The sequence below is a fragment of the Taudactylus pleione genome, unplaced genomic scaffold, assembly GCF_031769625.1.
Source record: "Taudactylus pleione unplaced genomic scaffold, aTauple2 ptg000537l, whole genome shotgun sequence".
NCBI lineage: Eukaryota > Metazoa > Chordata > Amphibia > Anura > Myobatrachidae > Taudactylus > Taudactylus pleione.
Window position 1 is genome coordinate 7954729 of NW_028284939.1, and position 20139 is coordinate 7974867.

At 48.9% G+C, this 20139-nt stretch overlaps 1 protein-coding gene across 2 annotated transcripts in view; it reads left to right on the forward strand.

Moving 5' to 3' along the window:
* Window positions 1-16674: 16674 nt before the first annotated feature.
* WDR88 (WD repeat domain 88) overlaps window positions 16675-20139 on the forward strand; it is a 47465-nt gene continuing 44000 nt past the window's right edge. Inside the window, exon 1 of one of the 2 annotated variants that reach the window (XM_088451132.1) lies at window positions 16675-16786. In XM_088451132.1, the coding sequence (XP_088307258.1) occupies window positions 16736-16786 (51 nt within the window). In that variant the 5' untranslated portion in view covers window positions 16675-16735. Of the gene's footprint in view, window positions 16787-16835; window positions 16902-20139 lie in introns of those variants that run through there. The other variant, XM_088451133.1, reaches the window with a different exon arrangement.

The window sequence follows — 20139 nt, forward strand, 5'->3', positions numbered from 1 at the left end:
TTAGTTCGTAATGAAATATTATGAACTAAAACCAGGAAGAGAGAAACTTGATGATTACATACTAGTAAAACAAGATTAAAGGGACCTTACACTGGATCTTCAATGGATGAGCAACTGAGACATTTGAGGAAGACATCGCAGAGCCATCCCGGAGAATGAGCATAGCACATTTTTCAACATGGCATTTGAGAATTTAATGACTGCTTCCATTTAAGAACTAATTTTCAATTCTATCAATAAATAACATGAAAGTTTCCTATATTTGCGGTTACAGGTCCAAGGTCTTATCATCTCAATATGCTAAATTTTGCTTTGAATTAAAGAATAAAATATTAGCACTCAATAATACTTTGTCTAAACTTGACACAGAACTACAATTTTTATCTATACATTCAGTGTAGAATGTACTGGGATACCCAGTATAACTGATACCCCTTTCACACGTGAGCACGCAGCAACCCGGGTTACTGTGCAGTGTGAAAGGGCCAGGTTGAAATAAGCCGAGGTCGAACGACCCAGCATTTCAACCCTGGTAACGAGCAGGGTTGAACACGTTGCGGTGCAGTGTGAACGGGTAACCCAGGTTGATGCGCCCTGGATCCCGTTCACTGTATAAGAGCCGGCACTTGGAGATGATCTCATCTCCAATCGCCGGCTCGGCATGTAATGGTGGTGACGCCATCGACCCGGCAATAAGCCGGGTTCCGGTCACCAGTTTGAAATGGGTCTCAGCCAAGTTGCACCCGGGATGGATGCATGAACAAAATCCTGGGTGTGACTCTGAATAGCGATATGAAAGGGGTATCAGATGGAGTGCTGTTTCAATATACTGTAATAATAATATTTAATAATATATTTAATAATATTCACATTTTATACTAAGGGTAATGATGCCATTTACTAACTTATTGAGTTATGATTGCTTTATGATGTCTTTCTATATAAGATGGCATTAGGAACGGATTTTTTTCTTTTTAACACTGTTAAAGGCGGGTATCCACTACCAGATTACACTGAGCGATTGCACGATTAGGACATCATAATCGTGCAATCGCTCAGTAATCGTGCAGAAATCGGGCACACATTGGGGATGAAAATGTCGGACACGACCAACGATGCGCGCTCCCGCTGGTCGTTTCCGACATCAATCATCGCCCGAACATGCTGGTCAATCTGCCAATAATGACAGATTGGCCATGTTCGGGGATGATTGATGTGCCTACACTGAACGATCAATCGTTCAGTGTAGGCACTGCACCCCCTAGGGGAACGACGGTACGATTACAATGTTGTAATCGTACCGTCTTTCCCTGATCTTCTAGTGGATGGGCACCTTTAGCTATATTGTAATCTCAATAATCACAGTAAACGTCTCTCCATTCATTATAACTTTTGCGGCCGTTGTTAATCCTTCTTTTGTTCCAATACTCATTAAAGCATTCATCTGAAACAGTTACCAAAGAGTGACCCACATTTGCTATAAGGAGCCACTCTATCTTGGGCTGTGCATAAACTTCTTAGATGATTCTTTTTCATGGCGCTTTATGGAGACGCCCCTGCAAAAAAGGAAACGCGTCTAGGTTTGCGTAGGGCTGGAAAAATCTTCAGAGGTGCACCGCGCAATACGACAAAGACTGCATCAAAGACCAATCTCAATCTCATACAACTTTATAGCCACCTCTATCGTTCAATAAAATGTTCCCGAGCATCCTACATAACATCTCCCTATATTATCCTGGAAGCAGTTTGGATAATTGCGCACACATTTGCCGTGGACAAGCGATGTCCCCCTGCCAAAAGCTTCAGAACCAGTGGCTAGCGCACACAACACCCACTTACCATTTTGATATCTCCACTCACCATAGAGACGTACATACTACCTGGAATCAGAACAAACATGCCCAGTACCGGGACAGTCCCTTCAAGCTAGTCCTATTGGGAGGTATTATGTAGCTACAGTATTTGCATGCTTAAAAATGGATACATCTTTTACATCACATCAACAAAAATTGCTTTCGGTGATACTAGCATTATACATGGAAAAGGCTTGTTGAGAAAATCAAAATTTAGATTTTAAAAAATGTCACATTTTTTATTTTTATTGAAACATACTGCTATGTTATATATCACATGAAAGCCCATAAAAAGAGATTCAAAAATGAAACCTTGCCCAACTCTCTAGCTCAATTAGGTGAGCTGCAAAAGCAATATAAAAAACTGTTAAAAGCTATTTTTTCGTTAAAAAAATGGCAGCTTTAAAGGCATATAACTTCAAAACCAGCGTACATATCAGCCTAAGAATTTGAATTTATCTTCACACCCAAGGCATCAATTAATACACCAAATTTCATTACAATCTGAGATGGTCATTTTGAAACCGTTGATTTGGTGTGGAATGGCCCTTTATAGAATGCGTTGCCATCAATGCACACTCAAGGCCCTATCCCTTGGGCAAAAGATACGTTTGAAAACAGGTATAATTACGCATACGCCCAAGTCTGCCTAGTCTGCAACTCCGTCCACACACCCTCAATGAGTCTACACTACGTGAGAACACCCCGTTGCCACAGAGTTAAGTAACAAATGGAGATAGGACTGAGGTGTGTAGGACTCTACAAAGGCTGTACTAGGGTACGGCCCACTTCTGTAACATGAGCATTGCGAAAGCGCGCAAAATAAATTGTGCTCAACTACGTATTAGGGACGGACATTGGAAAACGATGGCTAGCAAATTGCGGGTATTTGATGGTTGTCTGCCATTGGATGCTGCTTTCCGATGCCCCTCCGATGGCTGACAGCTTGTAAGCAGCTCCCGACTCCCGGAAGTGGTGTCTGCAGCTCAGCTTATGTGCCCAAAGCTCCGACTGCTTCTGCGCATGTGCACATAGTAACCATCAATTGGTTTTGATGCGGTGACTAGAAGCCATCGCACCACTTGATTTGATGTCGGAAGCCCAGCTTCCCATGTCCATCCCTATTATGTATCGGCCCCTTTGAGAGTATAAGTAAGATCCCACCATGACTAAATGCATTGTCATTCAGAGATACTATATTAATAAACCTTACATACAGAGAAATGGACTACTGGGTGCCATATAGAGTAGGTATATGGAAACATCCTGGTTATAAGTAAAATAAATTCAGATGATATCAACTGACAAAGGTACAAATATCCAAGAATCCATAAGAATCACTCCCAATCATAATACAGACAGCCATACAAAACTCCATTGCTACCATGGTGACATTCAATGTGGTGAGTAGAGAGAAGGCAGGAGGCGTCCTATAGTAAACATAAAACAAGAGACACAAACCACGTATCAAATTATATCAAGCAGTTAAAAAAAATGGAGAAGTGGACCAGTGGAGAAGTTGCCCATAGCAACCAATCAGCTTTGAGGTAGCATTTATCAAGTACATTCTATAAAATGATAGGTAATAGATGATTGGCTGCTATGGGCAATGTCTCCACTCTTTTCACTGCTTGATACATCTCCCCCCAAGATACTCAATACCTGCTTATCAAATAACCTGATGTAAATCGATCTTCCCAAACAAATTATTCCCTAGGTCTCCGTCCCTAATTTGTTCCATGAACTTGGCCTGCAGGTCAATCTCTGGGTATAAAATAACCAGTTCCAAATGCTGGAGTACCTACCGTTGCCTGGGTTTACATTTTCTAGTTATTACATTTTAATACGTGATGTCGTCTAAATCTATCCAGTGGATGGCCCAGAACAGGCGCCCTTGGTCAAAGTCCTATCCGGCACACTCTGCCGTGAGGCCCGATCGTGACCTCAACCACTCCTATGGGCATCCCAGACCAATTGCCACCCCTCTGAAGTTTTCATCCAAATCCATCCAGTGAAAGGCCCAGAAGAGGCTTCCCAGGTCAAAGTTCTGCCCAGAGTACACCAACGGGATGTCCGACTGTGACCCTAACCCCCCTAAAACCTGGTCAGGATCCAACTGGACCACCCTACGTTGGTTTCATCCCAATCAGTGCAGGGGTGAATCTTCAAGTTATTAAGTTTTATTATGTGATGTTGTCCAAATCCATCCATTTCAAGGCCCAAAACAGGCTCCTCAGGTCAAGGTTCTGCCCAACATACACCAACGGGAGGTCCGACTGGATCATTATAAATGGCAAAGGCCCTTTACACATGGCACAAGCCCATTACACATGGCACAGGATCATTACATATGGCACAGAATCATTACACATGGCACAGGCCCATTACACAGGATCATTACACATGGCACAGGCCCATTACACATGGCACAGGCACATTACACATGGCACAAGCCCATTACACATGGCACAGGCTCATTATACATGGCAGAAGCCCATTACACATGGCACAGGCCCATTACACATGTTCCAGGTGCTGGAATAGGGTGCTGACCACCTTAGATAACTATTTTGGGTGCCAGAATGGGGCACAGACCTCCTTAGATATCGATTCTGGGTGCTAGAACGGGGTGCAGGCCACCTTAGATAACCATTATGTGTGCCAAATAGCTGTTTCAGGTACCAGCCCAGGGAGCAGGCCACCTGAGATTGTTGCAATGGGGCGCAGACAACCTTAAATAGCCATTCTGGGTGAAAGAACAGGGAGCTGGTCAACTAAGCTTGCTGTTCAGGAAGGGGAAGCTGACCATCTTAAATTGCTGGAATAGGGCACTGATTACCTTAACTAGCTGATCCGGGTGCCAAAACGGGGCGCAGGCCACCTAAGATAGCCTTTCCAGGTGCCAGAACAGGACACAGGCCACCTAAGAAAGTTGCAACAGAGCGCAGACCACCTTAAACATTCTGGGTGCCAGAACGGGGACCACCATAGATAGCCATTTCGGGTACCGGAACGGGGCACAGGCCACCTTAGATAACTGTTCCAGGTGCCAGAATAGGGAGCTGACCACCTTAGATAGCCATTTTGGGTGCTGGAACGAGGAGCTGACCACCTTAGATAGCCATTCCGGATATTTGAATGGGGCGCTAACCACCTTAGATAGTCGTTCCGGTGCCAGAACAGGGAGATGACCACCTAAAATAGCTATTCTGGGTGCCAGAACATGGCGCTAGCCACCTTAGATAGCCATTCCAGGTGCTGTAATGGGTAGATTACCAAGTAAAATAGCCTGCTGAAATGGGGATCTGACCACCTGAGATAGCTATTCCCTGTCCCAGACGGGGTGCAGACCACCTTAGATAGCGATTTGGGTGCCGGAATGGGGCACTGACCACCTAAGATAACTGTTCCAGGTGTTGGAATAGGGCGCAGACCACCTTAGATAGCCTCTCCGGGTGCCAGAATGGGGAGCAGGCTACCTTAGATAGCTGTTCTAGGTGCCGGAACTAAGAGTAGGCAACCTTAAAAAGCCGATCCGGGTGCCAGTACGGGCACAGACCACCTAAGATAGCCATTCTGGGTACTGGAAAAGGGGTGCAGTCCACCCATTTCGGGTGCCAGAGCGGGTCGCAGGCCACCTTAGATAGGTGATCCGGGTGCCGGTACAGGGCGAAGGCCACCTAAGATAGCAGTTCCGGGTTCCGTAACAGGGAGCTGACCACCTTAGAAAGCTGTTCCGGGTTCTGGAACGAGAAGTAGGCTACCTTAGATAGCCGATCCAGGTGTCAGAACGGGGTACAGATCACCTTAGATAGCCGTTCTGGATTCTGGAATGGGGCGCAGACCACCTTACAAAACCGTTCTCGGTGCTGGAATGGGGCGCTGACCACCTTAGATAGCCTTTCCGAGTGCCAGAACGGGGCGCTGAACATCTTAGATAGCCTTTCCGGGTGCTGGAATGGAGCGCAGACTAATTTAGATAGCCATTCTGGCTGCCGACACAGAGAGATAACCACCTTAGACAGGCGATCCGCGTGCCGAATGGGTCACAGACAGCCTTAGATAGCCGTTCCGGGTGCAGGAATAGAGCGCAGGCCACCTAAGATAGCCTTTCCAGGTGAAGGTCTCCTTAGATAGCCAGAACGTGTGCCGGAACGGGGCACATGCCACCTTAGATAGCCAAAACGGGCCACAAACCACCTTAGATGGCCGCTATGCAGGGCTGGCTCTAGGGTTGTTCGACCTGAGCGGTCGCACAGGGGCGCCACCCACAGAGGGCGCACCCTTCCCCAGCATCCCGATTTCAGCGGGACAGTAGTGTCCCGCTGTTCCACCCGTGGGCCGAAGTGGCCTGCGGGTGGTCAAATCAGGGGGGTTGGAGACCCCCACCACCGCAGCTGTGCGGCGGTGCCAGGATCCCGGTGTCTAAATGGATGCTGCGCTCATGCGCGCGGCATCCATTCTGTGCCGTGAGTGGCTGGGGGAAGCCCAGCTAGTGAGTCTCCCCCCAGCCTGACGTTATTTGGAGGCGTGCCATGCGGGCACGCCCCTCAGATAACGTCATGAAAGGAGTCGTGGCCTATGGTAATTAGGCCACGCCCCCAATTTTGATAAGGAACGCATAGCACTCGGCCGGCACAGGGAGTTATTAGCCCTGAAGCCGGCTCTGCCGCTATGGAAACCGGAATGGGGAGCTGACCATGTTTTAAAGCAATTCTGGGTACCGGAACGGGGCGCAGATCACCTAAGATAGCCGTTCTGTGTGCCATGATGGGTTACAGACCAACTCAACCGTTCAGGGTGCCTGAACAGGGTGCAGACTACCATAGCCAGCCGTTCTCTGAATCAGGCACTAAATAAACAAATACAGCCTCTCATATATTAAACCACTTTGTTTATGTGTAATAATAATGTAATCTGCTATACAGCATTTAAATATCTAAAACCTCTTTAATACAAAAGAAACACATCCTGTCTTGTGGGCCTGATTCAGTGGTGGATGGAAATTGCAGAGCCACACACAAGCGGATTTGCAGATGGAGGGCTGTGCATACGCAGTCCTCTAACAATCGGAGATGTGCACTAACCATGACATACTCAGTCAGAGGCACAATCGGAGATGTGCACTAACCATGATATACTCAGACAGAGGCACAATCGGAGATGTTCACTAACCATGACATACGCAGACAGAGGCACAATAGGAGATGTGCACTAACCATGATATACTCAGACAGAGGCACAATCGGAGATGTGCACTAACCATGACATACTCAGACAGATGCACAATCGGAGATGTGCACTAACCATGACATACTCAGTCAGAGGCACAATCGGAGATGTGCACTAACCATGATATACTCAGACAGAGGCACAATCGGAGATGTTCACTAACCATGACATACGCAGACAGAGGCACAATAGGAGATGTGCACTAACCATGATATACTCAGACAGAGGCACAATCGGAGATGTGCACTAACCATGACATACTCAGACAGATGCACAATCGGAGATGTGCACTAACCATGACATACTCAGAAAGAGACACAATAGGAGATATGCATTAACCATGACATACTCAGACAGAGACAGAATAGGAGATATGCACTAACCATGACATACTCAGACAGAGGCACAATCAGAGATGTGCACTAACCATGACATACTCAGACAGATGCACAATCGGAGATGTGCACTAACCATGACATACTCAGAAAGAGGCACAATCGGAAATGTGCACTAACCATGACATACTCAGACAGACGCACAATCGGAAATGTGCACTAACCATGATATACTCAGACAGAAGCACAATCGGAGATGTGCACTAACCAAGATATACTCAGACAGAGGCACAATCGGAGATGTGCACTAACCATGACATACTCAGACAGAGGCACAATCGGAGATGTGCACTAACCATGACATACTCAGACAGAGGGGGTCATTCAGACCCATTCGCGAGCAAAGGATGCTCGCAAACAGGTCAATATTCCCCCACTGCGCATGCGCATGACGGAGGGAGCTCCGTCGTTGTGCGCATGCGCGAGACCCGGACTGCGACAGCCAAGCTGCCGCTCCGGGTCTCGCACCAAAGGGGGCATGCTGTCGATGTTGATTGACAGCACGCCCCCTTTCGTGGGAGTGCCGGGGGCGTGCCTGCCAGACGGAGGTGTTCCCATGGGAACGCCTACCGTCTGGAGCCGGCCCCACTGACATCACTAGTGATGTCAGTGGGAGTGATTTTGGTTCTGATAGAGTCAAAATCACTCCAGGGCTTGCGGCAGCGAGACGCTACCGCGGGGTCTCCATCGCAAGCCCGATGGTCGCGATGGTCAAGACCATCGCGACCATCATCATGGACGATCGCATATGCTGTGGGTGGTCACCCACAGCTATGCGAGCGTCCAAGAGGACGCTCCATTTTCATGGAGGAGGGCCCGGATTCAGAGCAAGCGCTCTGGTCAGAGCGTTCGGCTCTGAATCAGGCCCAGAGGCCCAATCGGAGATGTGCACTAACCATGACATACACAGATAGAGGCACAATCGGAGATGTGCACTAACCATCAGGTTAGTGTACATTTCTGAATCAGGCCCTGTGTACATTAAGAAAACCCTGAAAATGTAATTGCTTAAATACGCTCTCAAAAGCATACTTTGTGCCCAAACAGTGAACAAATCATCAATTGCTGTCAGTTGAGCGTTTGCAACAGCCAATCACAGTAGTGTTCACGCTAGGTCCGGCAACGGGCAAGGCGTCAGACCTAGAAAGGGGCACACCTGTGAGCACCCGAAAAGGCGGTGTGGTCACAAGAAAATGGTGTGTCTTTAAGACGCACCCCTTTTCCCCTTTTTCATCACTCTTGGGGGCGTGCCTGGCACTCACGGACATGCCGGGCTGCCCCAAGCTCTCCTATCTCTGGGTCCGATTCAGACCCAGTCACAGGCTGCGTTCGCACGCAGCCGTCTGCATTCAAAGTATGCAAATCCCGCGATCACAAGCAAGACATTAGCACGCCCACTATATATTGCCGTGCGATCGCTGTATGAAATTAGACACCCACCAGTCTGATACAAGACGCCCACTTTCCCTTAGTGACATACGTCATCTCCAGGAAGCGAATTAAACAATCGGTAACATCGACTGACATCGGCCCCATACGCACCACTTGTGGTTTACCATACCCTACCGCGAGTGCTGCTGTTTATTTTAGCCATGTGACGTGTACGCTGACGATGCATCTTAATTATGTACGCCCCTGAAATGGTGTTCGCACCACCACACCCCCGTTATCATCGGCCTCCCCCTGTCACTACCCACAAACGGCACATTTTGTCACTCATGCTAGCATCTGTGTACTGGCTGCGACCACTTCTCGATCGCAGCGACTGGTTCGTGCATGCGCACTGCTTCTTATACATATGCGTAGATTGCGAACATCGGCCGGCTGCGTGCGAACGCAACCTTGCGACCGGGTCTGAATCGGGCCCTCTGTAAATAGATGCTGGGTGCATCTATTCACAGAGACACCTGCAGTGATCGCTGCACTGCAATTTTTCCCACCTGCGGGACACTGCAGCCCACGGGTGGGGACGGCACCCACCATGTTGTTTTAGCAGGGCGCCGCCAAAAAGCGAAGGGGGCATTCTGCCCTTTTGAAATCGGGCAGGACACAGTGCCCCTCTAAAACAGCCTAGCGGTAACGCTAAGTAGTTTAAGCCCTGTCTCCATAATGGAGTATTTGCAATTATCATGAATGCCCACAAATGATACAGCTTTTCCAAGTCTACTGCGCTGCCTAAGAGGAGGGCGTACGCACACGAGCGCTCTTCTCTTTTAAACCGATGGTCGCAATGGTTGATTCTTTTTTCAGGCTGCAGGAGCTTCCCACAGCCTGACCAGGTGCTGATCACGTAAGAGGCCAAGAATCTGCGTCTGCCGATTCCTGGTCTGCTGAAAATGGGGACGACACCCCCGCGCAGTCTCTGGCCTCATCCCTCCCGGAAAACAGGGGCACACGCTCCCGTTTACGTGAACGCTGCCAGGGAATGCTCCGCCTCCCAAACGCCGCAGCTTGTCAATCAGGCTGCGTCTTGGAGACACTGCAAGAGGACTCACATATGGAGGGCTGCACATGCGCAGTCCTCCCACCATCGGAGATGTGCGCTAACCATTGGGTTAGCGTACTGTACATCTCTGAACTAGGCCCTAATGCCTTTCCTCCAGCCTGGGGCGACCAGTTTGGGGCTGGTTGCTGTTCTGGCAGGGGGACCCCATGCTGTGTGTCCTCCTACTACAGCATCAGCCCCTCGGCTGGTACAGCCTGGTGCTGGTTATTGGAAAATAGGGGATTTTGATCAGAAAGGTCAAAACCGCAGCACAAACCGACCAGAAATTGACATCGGGTTTCAATTGAAAGTGAAACCTGACGGGCAGTAAATACACATTTTTTACACACAAACACGCTGTCTATACCTGTTCATTTGCATCTGTTTTGGAAACAATCGAAAACCGATGGTTAGTAAATTAGCCCTTTATCTTGAGACAGAGGCGGTTTAAAAGAGGAGAGGGCCCACGTGTGTACCGCCGCCTCCTTGGCAGCGCAGTAGCCTGGCTTTGTGCAGGCTTAATGTACACACGGCCTGATTCAGAGATGTACACTAACCTGATGGTTAATGCACATCTCCGATTGTGACTCCGTCTGAGCATGTTATGGTTGGTGCACATCTCGTTGTCATTGTTAGAAGACTGCACATGCACAGGATGTGTACAGCGCATGTGCAGCCCTCCATCTGCGAGTCTGCTCACAGTGCCCCCCAGCCTTGATTGGCAGGCTGCGGCATTTGGGAGGTGGAGCTTGTGCAGTGTTCCCGGAAAAGGGGGGCGTGTCGCCCATGTTTTTCTAGAGGGATGAGGCCATGGTCTGCATTAGTGTTTACAGAATTCCTGGCCTCGCAAGCTGCAAGAACCCAGCTAGGCTGCAGTTAGCTTCCGCTACTGCAGTCTGGCCAAAGGGGCAACCATCGCAACCGGTGATCCCAGGCTGCGACCTAGGATCACAGATACAGCAAGGAGGTGTCTGTTTCCTACAGAGGGATATAGTTTAAATCCCGGTGCCAGCACCTAGAAGGTCAGTATTGGGGTTAGGCAGAAGGTTACGCACTAGGGGAAAGATTAGGGTTAGGCTGTGGGGGGGAAGGGTTAGGGTTAGGCTGCAGGGTGAGAGGTAGGTTTAGGCTACGGGGGAGTTAGGATTAGGCAGTGGTAATAGAGGGTTAGAGTTAGGATACTTACCGTCAGGTGTCAGTATCCTAACCCTGTCGGGATGCCTGCTTTGGGATTCTGACTGCCTGTATCCCGAGCGCCAGCATCCTGTACCCAGCCCCCCACTGACAACTCCTGCTGCGTTAGCGTTTTAATTGGACGGAATTGCACAGACGCTTGTGTGCGGATCTGCAATTTCCATCCACCACTGAATCAGGCCCACAAGACGGGGTGTTTCTGTGGTATTACCGAGGTTTAGATATTGAAATGCTGTATAGCAAATGCAATTATTATTACACATAAAGAAAGTGGTTTAATATACGTGAAGCTGTATTTGTTTATTTAGGGCCTGAATCAGAGATGGGGCCATATTCAATTAGAGGCGAAAAGTCAGAGGTCGGACTTTTCGCCATCATCGCCGGTTTTCCTGGGGATAAAGTATAGGGCGCGTGCCCGCGTATCCCCGTATTCAATTAGGAATCGTCGAAAACGGGACCCAGTGGAAAGGTAAGTATCGAAAAGTCCTGTCACTCTTGGGGAAATCAGCCTGTCACCCCCCAAAAGATGGTCTGACATGGGGGATCACTATGGGTACCCCTGAATTGGCCTGCAAAAGGTATTTGGGGTTTTTAAACAGCCGCGGCAAGTGTTTTTATGCATCTGTAAAGAAATGGTGTAGGATAGCATTTAGTTTCTTTTTTTGGAAAACAACAAGTCCCATCTGGGACACGGCATGGCTATCTCAAGTGGTCAGCTCCCCATTTCAACAGCCAGAATGGCTATTTTAGGTGGCCATCTCCCCTTTCCGACACCCGGAACGGCTATCTAAGTTGGTCATCTCCCTGTTCTGGCATCCAGAATGGCTAAGGTGGACAGCACCCCATTCCAGCATCCGGAATGGCTATCTAAGGTGGTCAGCTGCTTGTTCCGGCACCCGGAACGGCTATTTAAGGTGGTCAGTTCCTGGTTACAGCACACAAAATGGCGAAGGTAGTCAGCACTCTATTCTGGCATCTGGAACAGCTATTTAAGGTGCCTGCGCCCCATTCCGGCATCGGCTATCTACGGTGGTCCCCATTCTGGCACCGAGAATGACTAATGTGGTCTGCGCCCCATTTATTTGTATGTTTCACTTATAGTGAATTGTGAAGTACAAATAACACGTCATCCTATTGAAGAAATTACTTCCTAAACGGTTTATAATCACACTAATTGGAAAGGCGTTTTTTCCGTGAGGATAAATAGAGCGCTCACAAATCTGTTGTCAGTCTTGAAAAAGTCTCTGTGATTCAGAGACGAAACGCGTTGACGTCATCAGCTGTTAAATCCTCCTGCACCGCCGGCCACGGTACCGGCCCGCCCTAGTTAGCCACTGTAGCGCCGACCGCAATGAGGGCGGTCAGCGCTACACATTTACACAGGACCGGCGCTAGACTTCCAGCGCCGGTCCTGTGCTGCACGCCTGAGCCCGTTCCCTCCCCCTGAGCGCTTGCCCAATAGCGCCAGGAGGCGGGCTCAGGCTGTGCATAACACACGGATCGCCGCCAGCGCTGGCGGCGATGCGTGTGTTAAACAGCAGCCAATGAGAGTCAGATAGACTCTCATTGACTGCTGCAGCACCCACTGCAAGAGCCGGACTTCCGTCATGACGTCTGTCCCATAATGCTGAGCGCGCCAGCCCGGGCGGGAGCGGCGTCGCGAGCAGGACCAGGACTAGGAGCAGAGATTCAGGTAAGTATATTTATATATATATATATATATATTTTTTAAACCTATCTGCACAACGGGGGAGGGGGGTGGCTACTACTGGGGGCGCCATTGGGAGGACCTACTCTACTGGGGACTACTACTTGGGGGGAACTACCACTGGGGGCATTATAAAAGGGGCCTACTACAAGAGGCACTGCACTCGGGGGACCACTACTGGGGGCAATAATAGGAAGGGCCACTACAGGGGGCACTGGATAGGGGGGATCACTACAGGGTGCCTGCATAAGGGGACCACTACTGGGAAAACTGCATGGGGGGGCTACTGCTGGGGGCACTATATAAAGGGCACTGCATAGGGGGGGAGACTACTACTGGGGGCACCATATAAAGGGCACTGCATAAGGGGATACCGCTACTGGGCGCACTGCACTGTGGGGACTGCTACTGGGGGCACTGCATAAGGGGGAACACTACGTGGGGCACTGCATTTGGGGGGGCCACTACTGGGGGTACTGAGTAAGGGGAACTAATTGGGGGCTGTATAAGGGGGACCACTACTGGGGATACTGTATAAGGGGCACTACTATGGGCCTGCATAAGAGGGACCACAACTGCATACTGGGGGTACTGTATAAGGGGCACTACTGGGGTTAAGGTGCACATGGATAGGAATGTTCAGCGTGAAAATAAAGGGGTGTGTCATGTTGACACGCCCCATTTTTAAGTGACCATGCCCATTTTTTTTTCATGTGCGCCTTCGGCACGCGCACATCTCGGGATGTTTGGGGGGGGGAGGGGGCTCCCTTTTCAAATTTGCCCTGGGCTCCAAATACCCTAGTTACGCCACTGGGTGTAATGCTTTGGACCTGGAGCCCCGCTGACTGGGTCTCCGGGCTGTGGCATTACACCCCGGTCGGTTGGGTCTGGTGCTGGTCTTAAATATAGGGGGTACCCCATGTCGTTTTTGCCCCCTATATTTAAAACCAGCACTAGTCCCTGCAGCCTGGTGTTGGTTTCTAAAATACGGTGGAACCCTACACATTTTGTTCCCCGTATTTTTAGAAACCACCACTGGCTGCAAGCCTGGGGCTGGTTTGGCTTTTGGGGGGGGGGCCTTATGTCATTTTTTTTCCTTATTTTTACAAATTTTTTTTACAGGATAACAAAAACGGGAATTTTCGGGAAATATTCTAGGGACCCACCTAATGATGTCTAGACATGGGGGATCACTATGGGTACCCCTATTTTTAACTCCAGAAGGAAGTCGGGGTTTCTAATAGCCGCGGCAAGTGCATAAATGCGACTTTGAAGAAAGTGGTGCAGAAGAGTATTTAGATTTTTTTTGGGGGAAAAATAACTATGCCCAGCAAATTTGGGGTACTTGAAAATGGGGGTCAGCATATTTTAAAGTTGCTAAAGAGACTTGAAAAAATCGTGAAAAACCCACTTGCGCAAGGAGCTGCAATGAAAAAAACGCCTGGGGCATACTTGGGGACCCCCCCAAAGTCAAGTTCGCTATTTTTTAACTTTGTTCCCCAACATTTTTTTTTTTGGCCCCCAAATTCAAAGTGCTTTTTTTGGGGTGTCCCGATTTTTTTTTTTTTTTTTGACACAGATCGTTTCAAGGGGTCATTCTGAAGGGTGCAGGCTATTTTTTTTAAACCTGCACCCCTAAACTCCAATTCTGCACTTTTTTTCGCCACCTATTCAGTGGTGAAAAGTTATCCCCGTTTTTTTTCAAAGACTTTTTGAACCTGCGAAAAGTCTATGAAATTGAATACGGTGTAAAAGCAAAACCTGCGATAATGACGTCATAGGTGCGAAAACATCGCAAAAACTATGTTTTCGCTCCCATATTGAATACCCCTGTTGGTATTTTATACTAAGAACTAAATACACCCAGCTACATTTAATATAAACAGCAACAGTGTATTCATATTTTATGCCAGAACTGAATACATCCAGCTATTTTTTCCAAATAGTAATATTGTATTCTCAATTTTACTGCTCAGATGTTTCAACTGTGAATCCCTGTGACGTAAATTTGATTGTTTTCTATGTACAATTTGTCTGTTTATTTTTAAAGTCAAATTATTTATTCATACCAAACTAGCAGTGTATGGACACATTTTTTCTACATATGGATTTATTGGTTAGCCATGACTATAGCGCACTATACATTTTGCATTTTCTGCGCCCCATGGCAACTATCTCAGGTGGCCTGCAACCTGTTCTGGCACCTGGAACAAGGTGGTCTAAGGTGATCAGCTCTCCATTCTGACACGTGTAATGGCTCTCTAAGGTGGTCAGTGTCCTATTGTCGCAACTGGATCAGCTATCTAAGGTGGTCAGTGCCCTATTTCGGCACCTAGAACAGCTATCTCAGGTGGTCAGCTCCCTGTTCCAGCACCCAGAATGGCTATTTTAGTTGGTAATCTACCCGTTACGTCACCTGGAATGGTTATTCACGGTGGCTAGCACCCCATTCTGGCACCCAGAATGGCTATTTTAGGTGGTCATCTCCCTGTTCCGGCACCCAGAACGGCTATCTAAGGTGGTTATCTCCTTGTTTTGGCACCCGGAACGGCTATCTAACTTGGTCTGCGCTCCATTCCGGCACTCCAAGGTTGTCAGTGCCCCATTCTGGCATCTGGAACTGCCATCTAAGGAGATCTGCTTGTCGTTCCGACATCCAGAATGCTATTTTACAGAGCTAGATATCTATGGTGGTCAGTGCCCCATTCCAGCACCCAGAATGACTATCTAACTTGGTCTGCGTCCCACTCCGCCAGCTAGCATTCCCGCTAGGCTGTTTTAGCGGGGTACCGTGTCCTGCCCTATTGCTAAAGGGCAAAAAGCACCATGCCCTCCAGCGCGGCTGAAACACCCTGCGGGTGGGGAAAACTGCGGTGTAACTGTCACCGCATCCATTCACACTGACAGCAGCGACTGGGGGCAGCCTGGCATGTCCGTCAGTGCCGGGCACACCCCCAAGGGCGACTAAAAGGGGATGCATCTTAAAAACATGCCCCCTTTTCAGGTGCGCTTATGTGCCCTTTCTCTAGGCCCGGCGCCAGACCTAGAGTGAACACTAGCCACCCGAACCGGCTATCTTAGGTGGTCTGCCTCCTGTTCCAGCACCTTGAATAGCTATCTATGTTGGCCTGCGCCCCATTCCGCAGAGCCTGAACAACTATGGTGTTCTATGCCCCCTTTTCGGGCAGGCTGTATAAGGTGGTCTGTGCCACACTCCGTCTACCAGAATTTTTTATTTTAAACATTAGACTGGCATTGGCATTCCTAATCACTCATCTTAGCGCTACACCCTTTAACCTCAGTCCCACCATTAACATTTATTAATTATATCTAATACAGTCCGGGGGCAGCAGAAGCCATAACCGTGCCCTCTCCTCTATCTGGTGGTAGGTAGGATGAGGCTGTACGGTGTCCCCCCGGGTGACAGAGCAGCGCACAGACACCGCTGACAGTCCGGGATCAGCAGCAGCTGGGTGCGGGGAGCCGGCTGTAATCTCTCCCTCCCTGGCTCCCCGGTAACAGGCTGTCACTGGCACACCCCCCCGGACCGGCAGCGCGTTACACCGCTCCTAAGCAGCAGAGATCGCTGCGGGGAGCTGGTCCGGTCCGGCGTTCCGGCATCTGGTTCGGCTGGGAGCCACTGGGTGACAGCCATATGGTGTAACATAACATACATGAGAGATAGGTGACCGGAGACTGTGAGAGCCAGTGATCGCCCGGCGCGGTCAGTCCCAGGATCCTCCGCGGCGCAGAACGAGTAATTATGCATTATGGTGCCGCCCGGCCCCCGTAGCCGGTCTCTATGGAGACGCGGACTCCGGAAATACAGGGCAGCAACAGCCAGTGTGAGGGTCGGTTACCGGCTCTAATGATGGAGTCCAGTGAGGAAATAGTGTGGGAGAGTGAGAGACTATCTCAGGTCATCAGGATTTACACACATACAGAATACATATATTTCTACATCCAGTGCTTAACCCAGTGTCATGTACTCCCAGTGCCTTTCTCGGCATCATGTATTGCCAGTGCCATTTACAGTATGTTGTGTGTATTCAAAGTACTTTCCCAGTATTATGTGTACTCCCAGTGCCTTTCCCAGTATTATGTGTACTTCCAGTGCCTTTCCCAGTATCATGTGTACTCCCAGTGCCTTTCCCAGTATCATGTGTAGTACCAGTGCCTTTCCCAGTATCGTGTACTCCCGGTGCCTTTCCCAGTATTATGTGTACTCCCGGTGCCTTTCCCAGTATCATGTGTACTCCCGGTGCCTTTCCCAGTATTATGTGTACTCCCGGTGCTTTTCCCAGTATTGTGTATTCCCAGTGCCTTTCCCAGTATCATGTGTACTCCCGGTGCCTTTCCCAGTATCATGTGTATTCCCAGTGCCTTTCCCAGTATCATGTGTATTCCCAGTGCCTTTCCCAGTATCATGTGTACTCCCAGTGCCTTTCCCAGTATTATGTGTACTCCCAGTGCCTTTCCCAGTATCATGTGTGTACTCCTGGTGCCTTTCCCAGTATCATTGTACTCCCGGTGTCTTTCCCAGTATTGTGTATTCTCAGTATTATGTGTAGTCCCAGTGCCTTTCCTAGTATTATGTGTACTCCCAGTGCCTTTCCCAGTATTATGTGCACTCTCAGTGCCTTTCCCATTATTATGTGCACTCCCAGTGCCTTTCCCAGTATCATGTGTATTCCCAGTGCCTTTCCCAGTATCATGTGTATTCCCAGTGCCTTTCCCAGTATCATGTGTACTCCCAGTGCCTTTCCCAGTATTATGTGTACTCCCAGTGCCTTTCCCAGTATCATGTGTGTACTCCCGGTGCCTTTCCCAGTATCATTGTACTCCCGGTGTCTTTCCCAGTATTGTGTATTCTCAGTATTATGTGTAGTCCCAGTGCCTTTCCTAGTATTATGTGTACTCCCAGTGCCTTTCCCAGTATTATGTGCACTCTCAGTGCCTTTCCCATTATTATGTGCACTCCCAGTGCCTTTCCCAGTATTATGTGTATTCCCAGTGCCTTTCCCAGTATCATGTGTATTCCCAGTTCCTTTTCCAGTATTATGTGTATTCCCAGTTCCTTTTCCAGTATTATGTGTACTCCCAGTGCCTTTCCCAGTATCATGTGTGTACTCCCGGTGCCTTTCCCAGTATCATGTGTACTCCCAGTGCCTTTCCCAGTATTGTGTACTCCCAGTGCCTTTCCCAGGATCATGTGTACTCCCAGTGCCTTTCCCAGGATCATGTGTACTCCCAGTGCTTTTCCCAGTATCATGTGTACTCCCAGTGCCTTTCCCAGTATTGTGTATTCCCAGTGCCTTTCCCAGGATCATGTGTACTCCCAGTGCCTTTCCCAGTATCATGTGTACTCCCAGTGCTTTTCCCAGGATCATGTGTATTCCCAGTGCCTTTCCCAGTATTATGTGTACTCCCAGTGCCTTTCTCAGTATTGTGTGTACTCCCAGTGCCTTTCCCAGGATCATGTGTACTCCCAGTGCCTTTCCCAGGATCGTGTGTATTCCCAGTGCCTTTCCCAGGATCGTGTGTATTCCCAGTGCCTTTCCCAGTATTATGTGTACTCCCAGTGCCTTTCCCAGTATCATGTGTACTCCCAGTGCCTTTCCCAGTATTGTGTATTCCCAGTGCCTTTCCCAGGATCATGTGTACTCCCAGTGCCTTTCCCACGATCATGTGTACTCCCAGTGCCTTTCCCAGTATCATGTGTACTCCCAGTGCCTTTCCCAGTATTGTGTATTCCCAGTGCCTTTCCCAGGATCATGTGTACTCCCAGTGCCTTTCCCAGTATCATGTGTACTCCCGGTGCCTTTCCCAGTATCATGTGTATTCCCGGTGCCTTTCCCAGTATCATGTGTATTCCCAGTGCCTTTCCCAGTATCATGTGTACTCCCAGTGCCTTTCCCAGTATTATGTGTACTCCCAGTGCCTTTCCCAGTATCATGTGTGTACTCCCGGTGCCTTTCCCAGTATCATTGTACTCCCGGTGTCTTTCCCAGTATTGTGTATTCTCAGTATTATGTGTAGTCCCAGTGCCTTTCCTAGTATTATGTGTACTCCCAGTGCCTTTCCCAGTATTATGTGCACTCTCAGTGCCTTTCCCAGTATTATGTGTACTTCCAGTGCCTTTCCCAGTATCATGTGTACTCCCAGTGCCTTTCCCAGTATCATGTGTAGTACCAGTGCCTTTCCCAGTATCGTGTACTCCCGGTGCCTTTCCCAGTATTATGTGTACTCCCGGTGCCTTTCCCAGTATCATGTGTACTCCCGGTGCCTTTCCCAGTATTATGTGTACTCCCGGTGCTTTTCCCAGTATTGTGTATTCCCGGTGCCTTTCCCAGTATCATGTGTACTCCCGGTGCCTTTCCCAGTATCATGTGTATTCCCAGTGCCTTTCCCAGTATCATGTGTATTCCCAGTGCCTTTCCCAGTATCATGTGTACTCCCAGTGCCTTTCCCAGTATTATGTGTACTCCCAGTGCCTTTCCCAGTATCATGTGTGTACTCCCGGTGCCTTTCCCAGTATCATTGTACTCCCGGTGTCTTTCCCAGTATTGTGTATTCTCAGTATTATGTGTAGTCCCAGTGCCTTTCCTAGTATTATGTGTACTCCCAGTGCCTTTCCCAGTATTATGTGCACTCTCAGTGCCTTTCCCATTATTATGTGCACTCCCAGTGCCTTTCCCAGTATTATGTGTATTCCCAGTGCCTTTCCCAGTATCATGTGTATTCCCAGTTCCTTTTCCAGTATTATGTGTATTCCCAGTTCCTTTTCCAGTATTATGTGTACTCCCAGTGCCTTTCCCAGTATCATGTGTGTACTCCCGGTGCCTTTCCCAGTATCATGTGTACTCCCAGTGCCTTTCCCAGTATTGTGTACTCCCAGTGCCTTTCCCAGGATCATGTGTACTCCCAGTGCCTTTCCCAGGATCATGTGTACTCCCAGTGCTTTTCCCAGTATCATGTGTACTCCCAGTGCCTTTCCCAGTATTGTGTATTCCCAGTGCCTTTCCCAGGATCATGTGTACTCCCAGTGCCTTTCCCAGTATCATGTGTACTCCCAGTGCTTTTCCCAGGATCATGTGTATTCCCAGTGCCTTTCCCAGTATTATGTGTACTCCCAGTGCCTTTCTCAGTATTGTGTGTACTCCCAGTGCCTTTCCCAGGATCATGTGTACTCCCAGTGCCTTTCCCAGGATCGTGTGTATTCCCAGTGCCTTTCCCAGGATCGTGTGTATTCCCAGTGCCTTTCCCAGTATT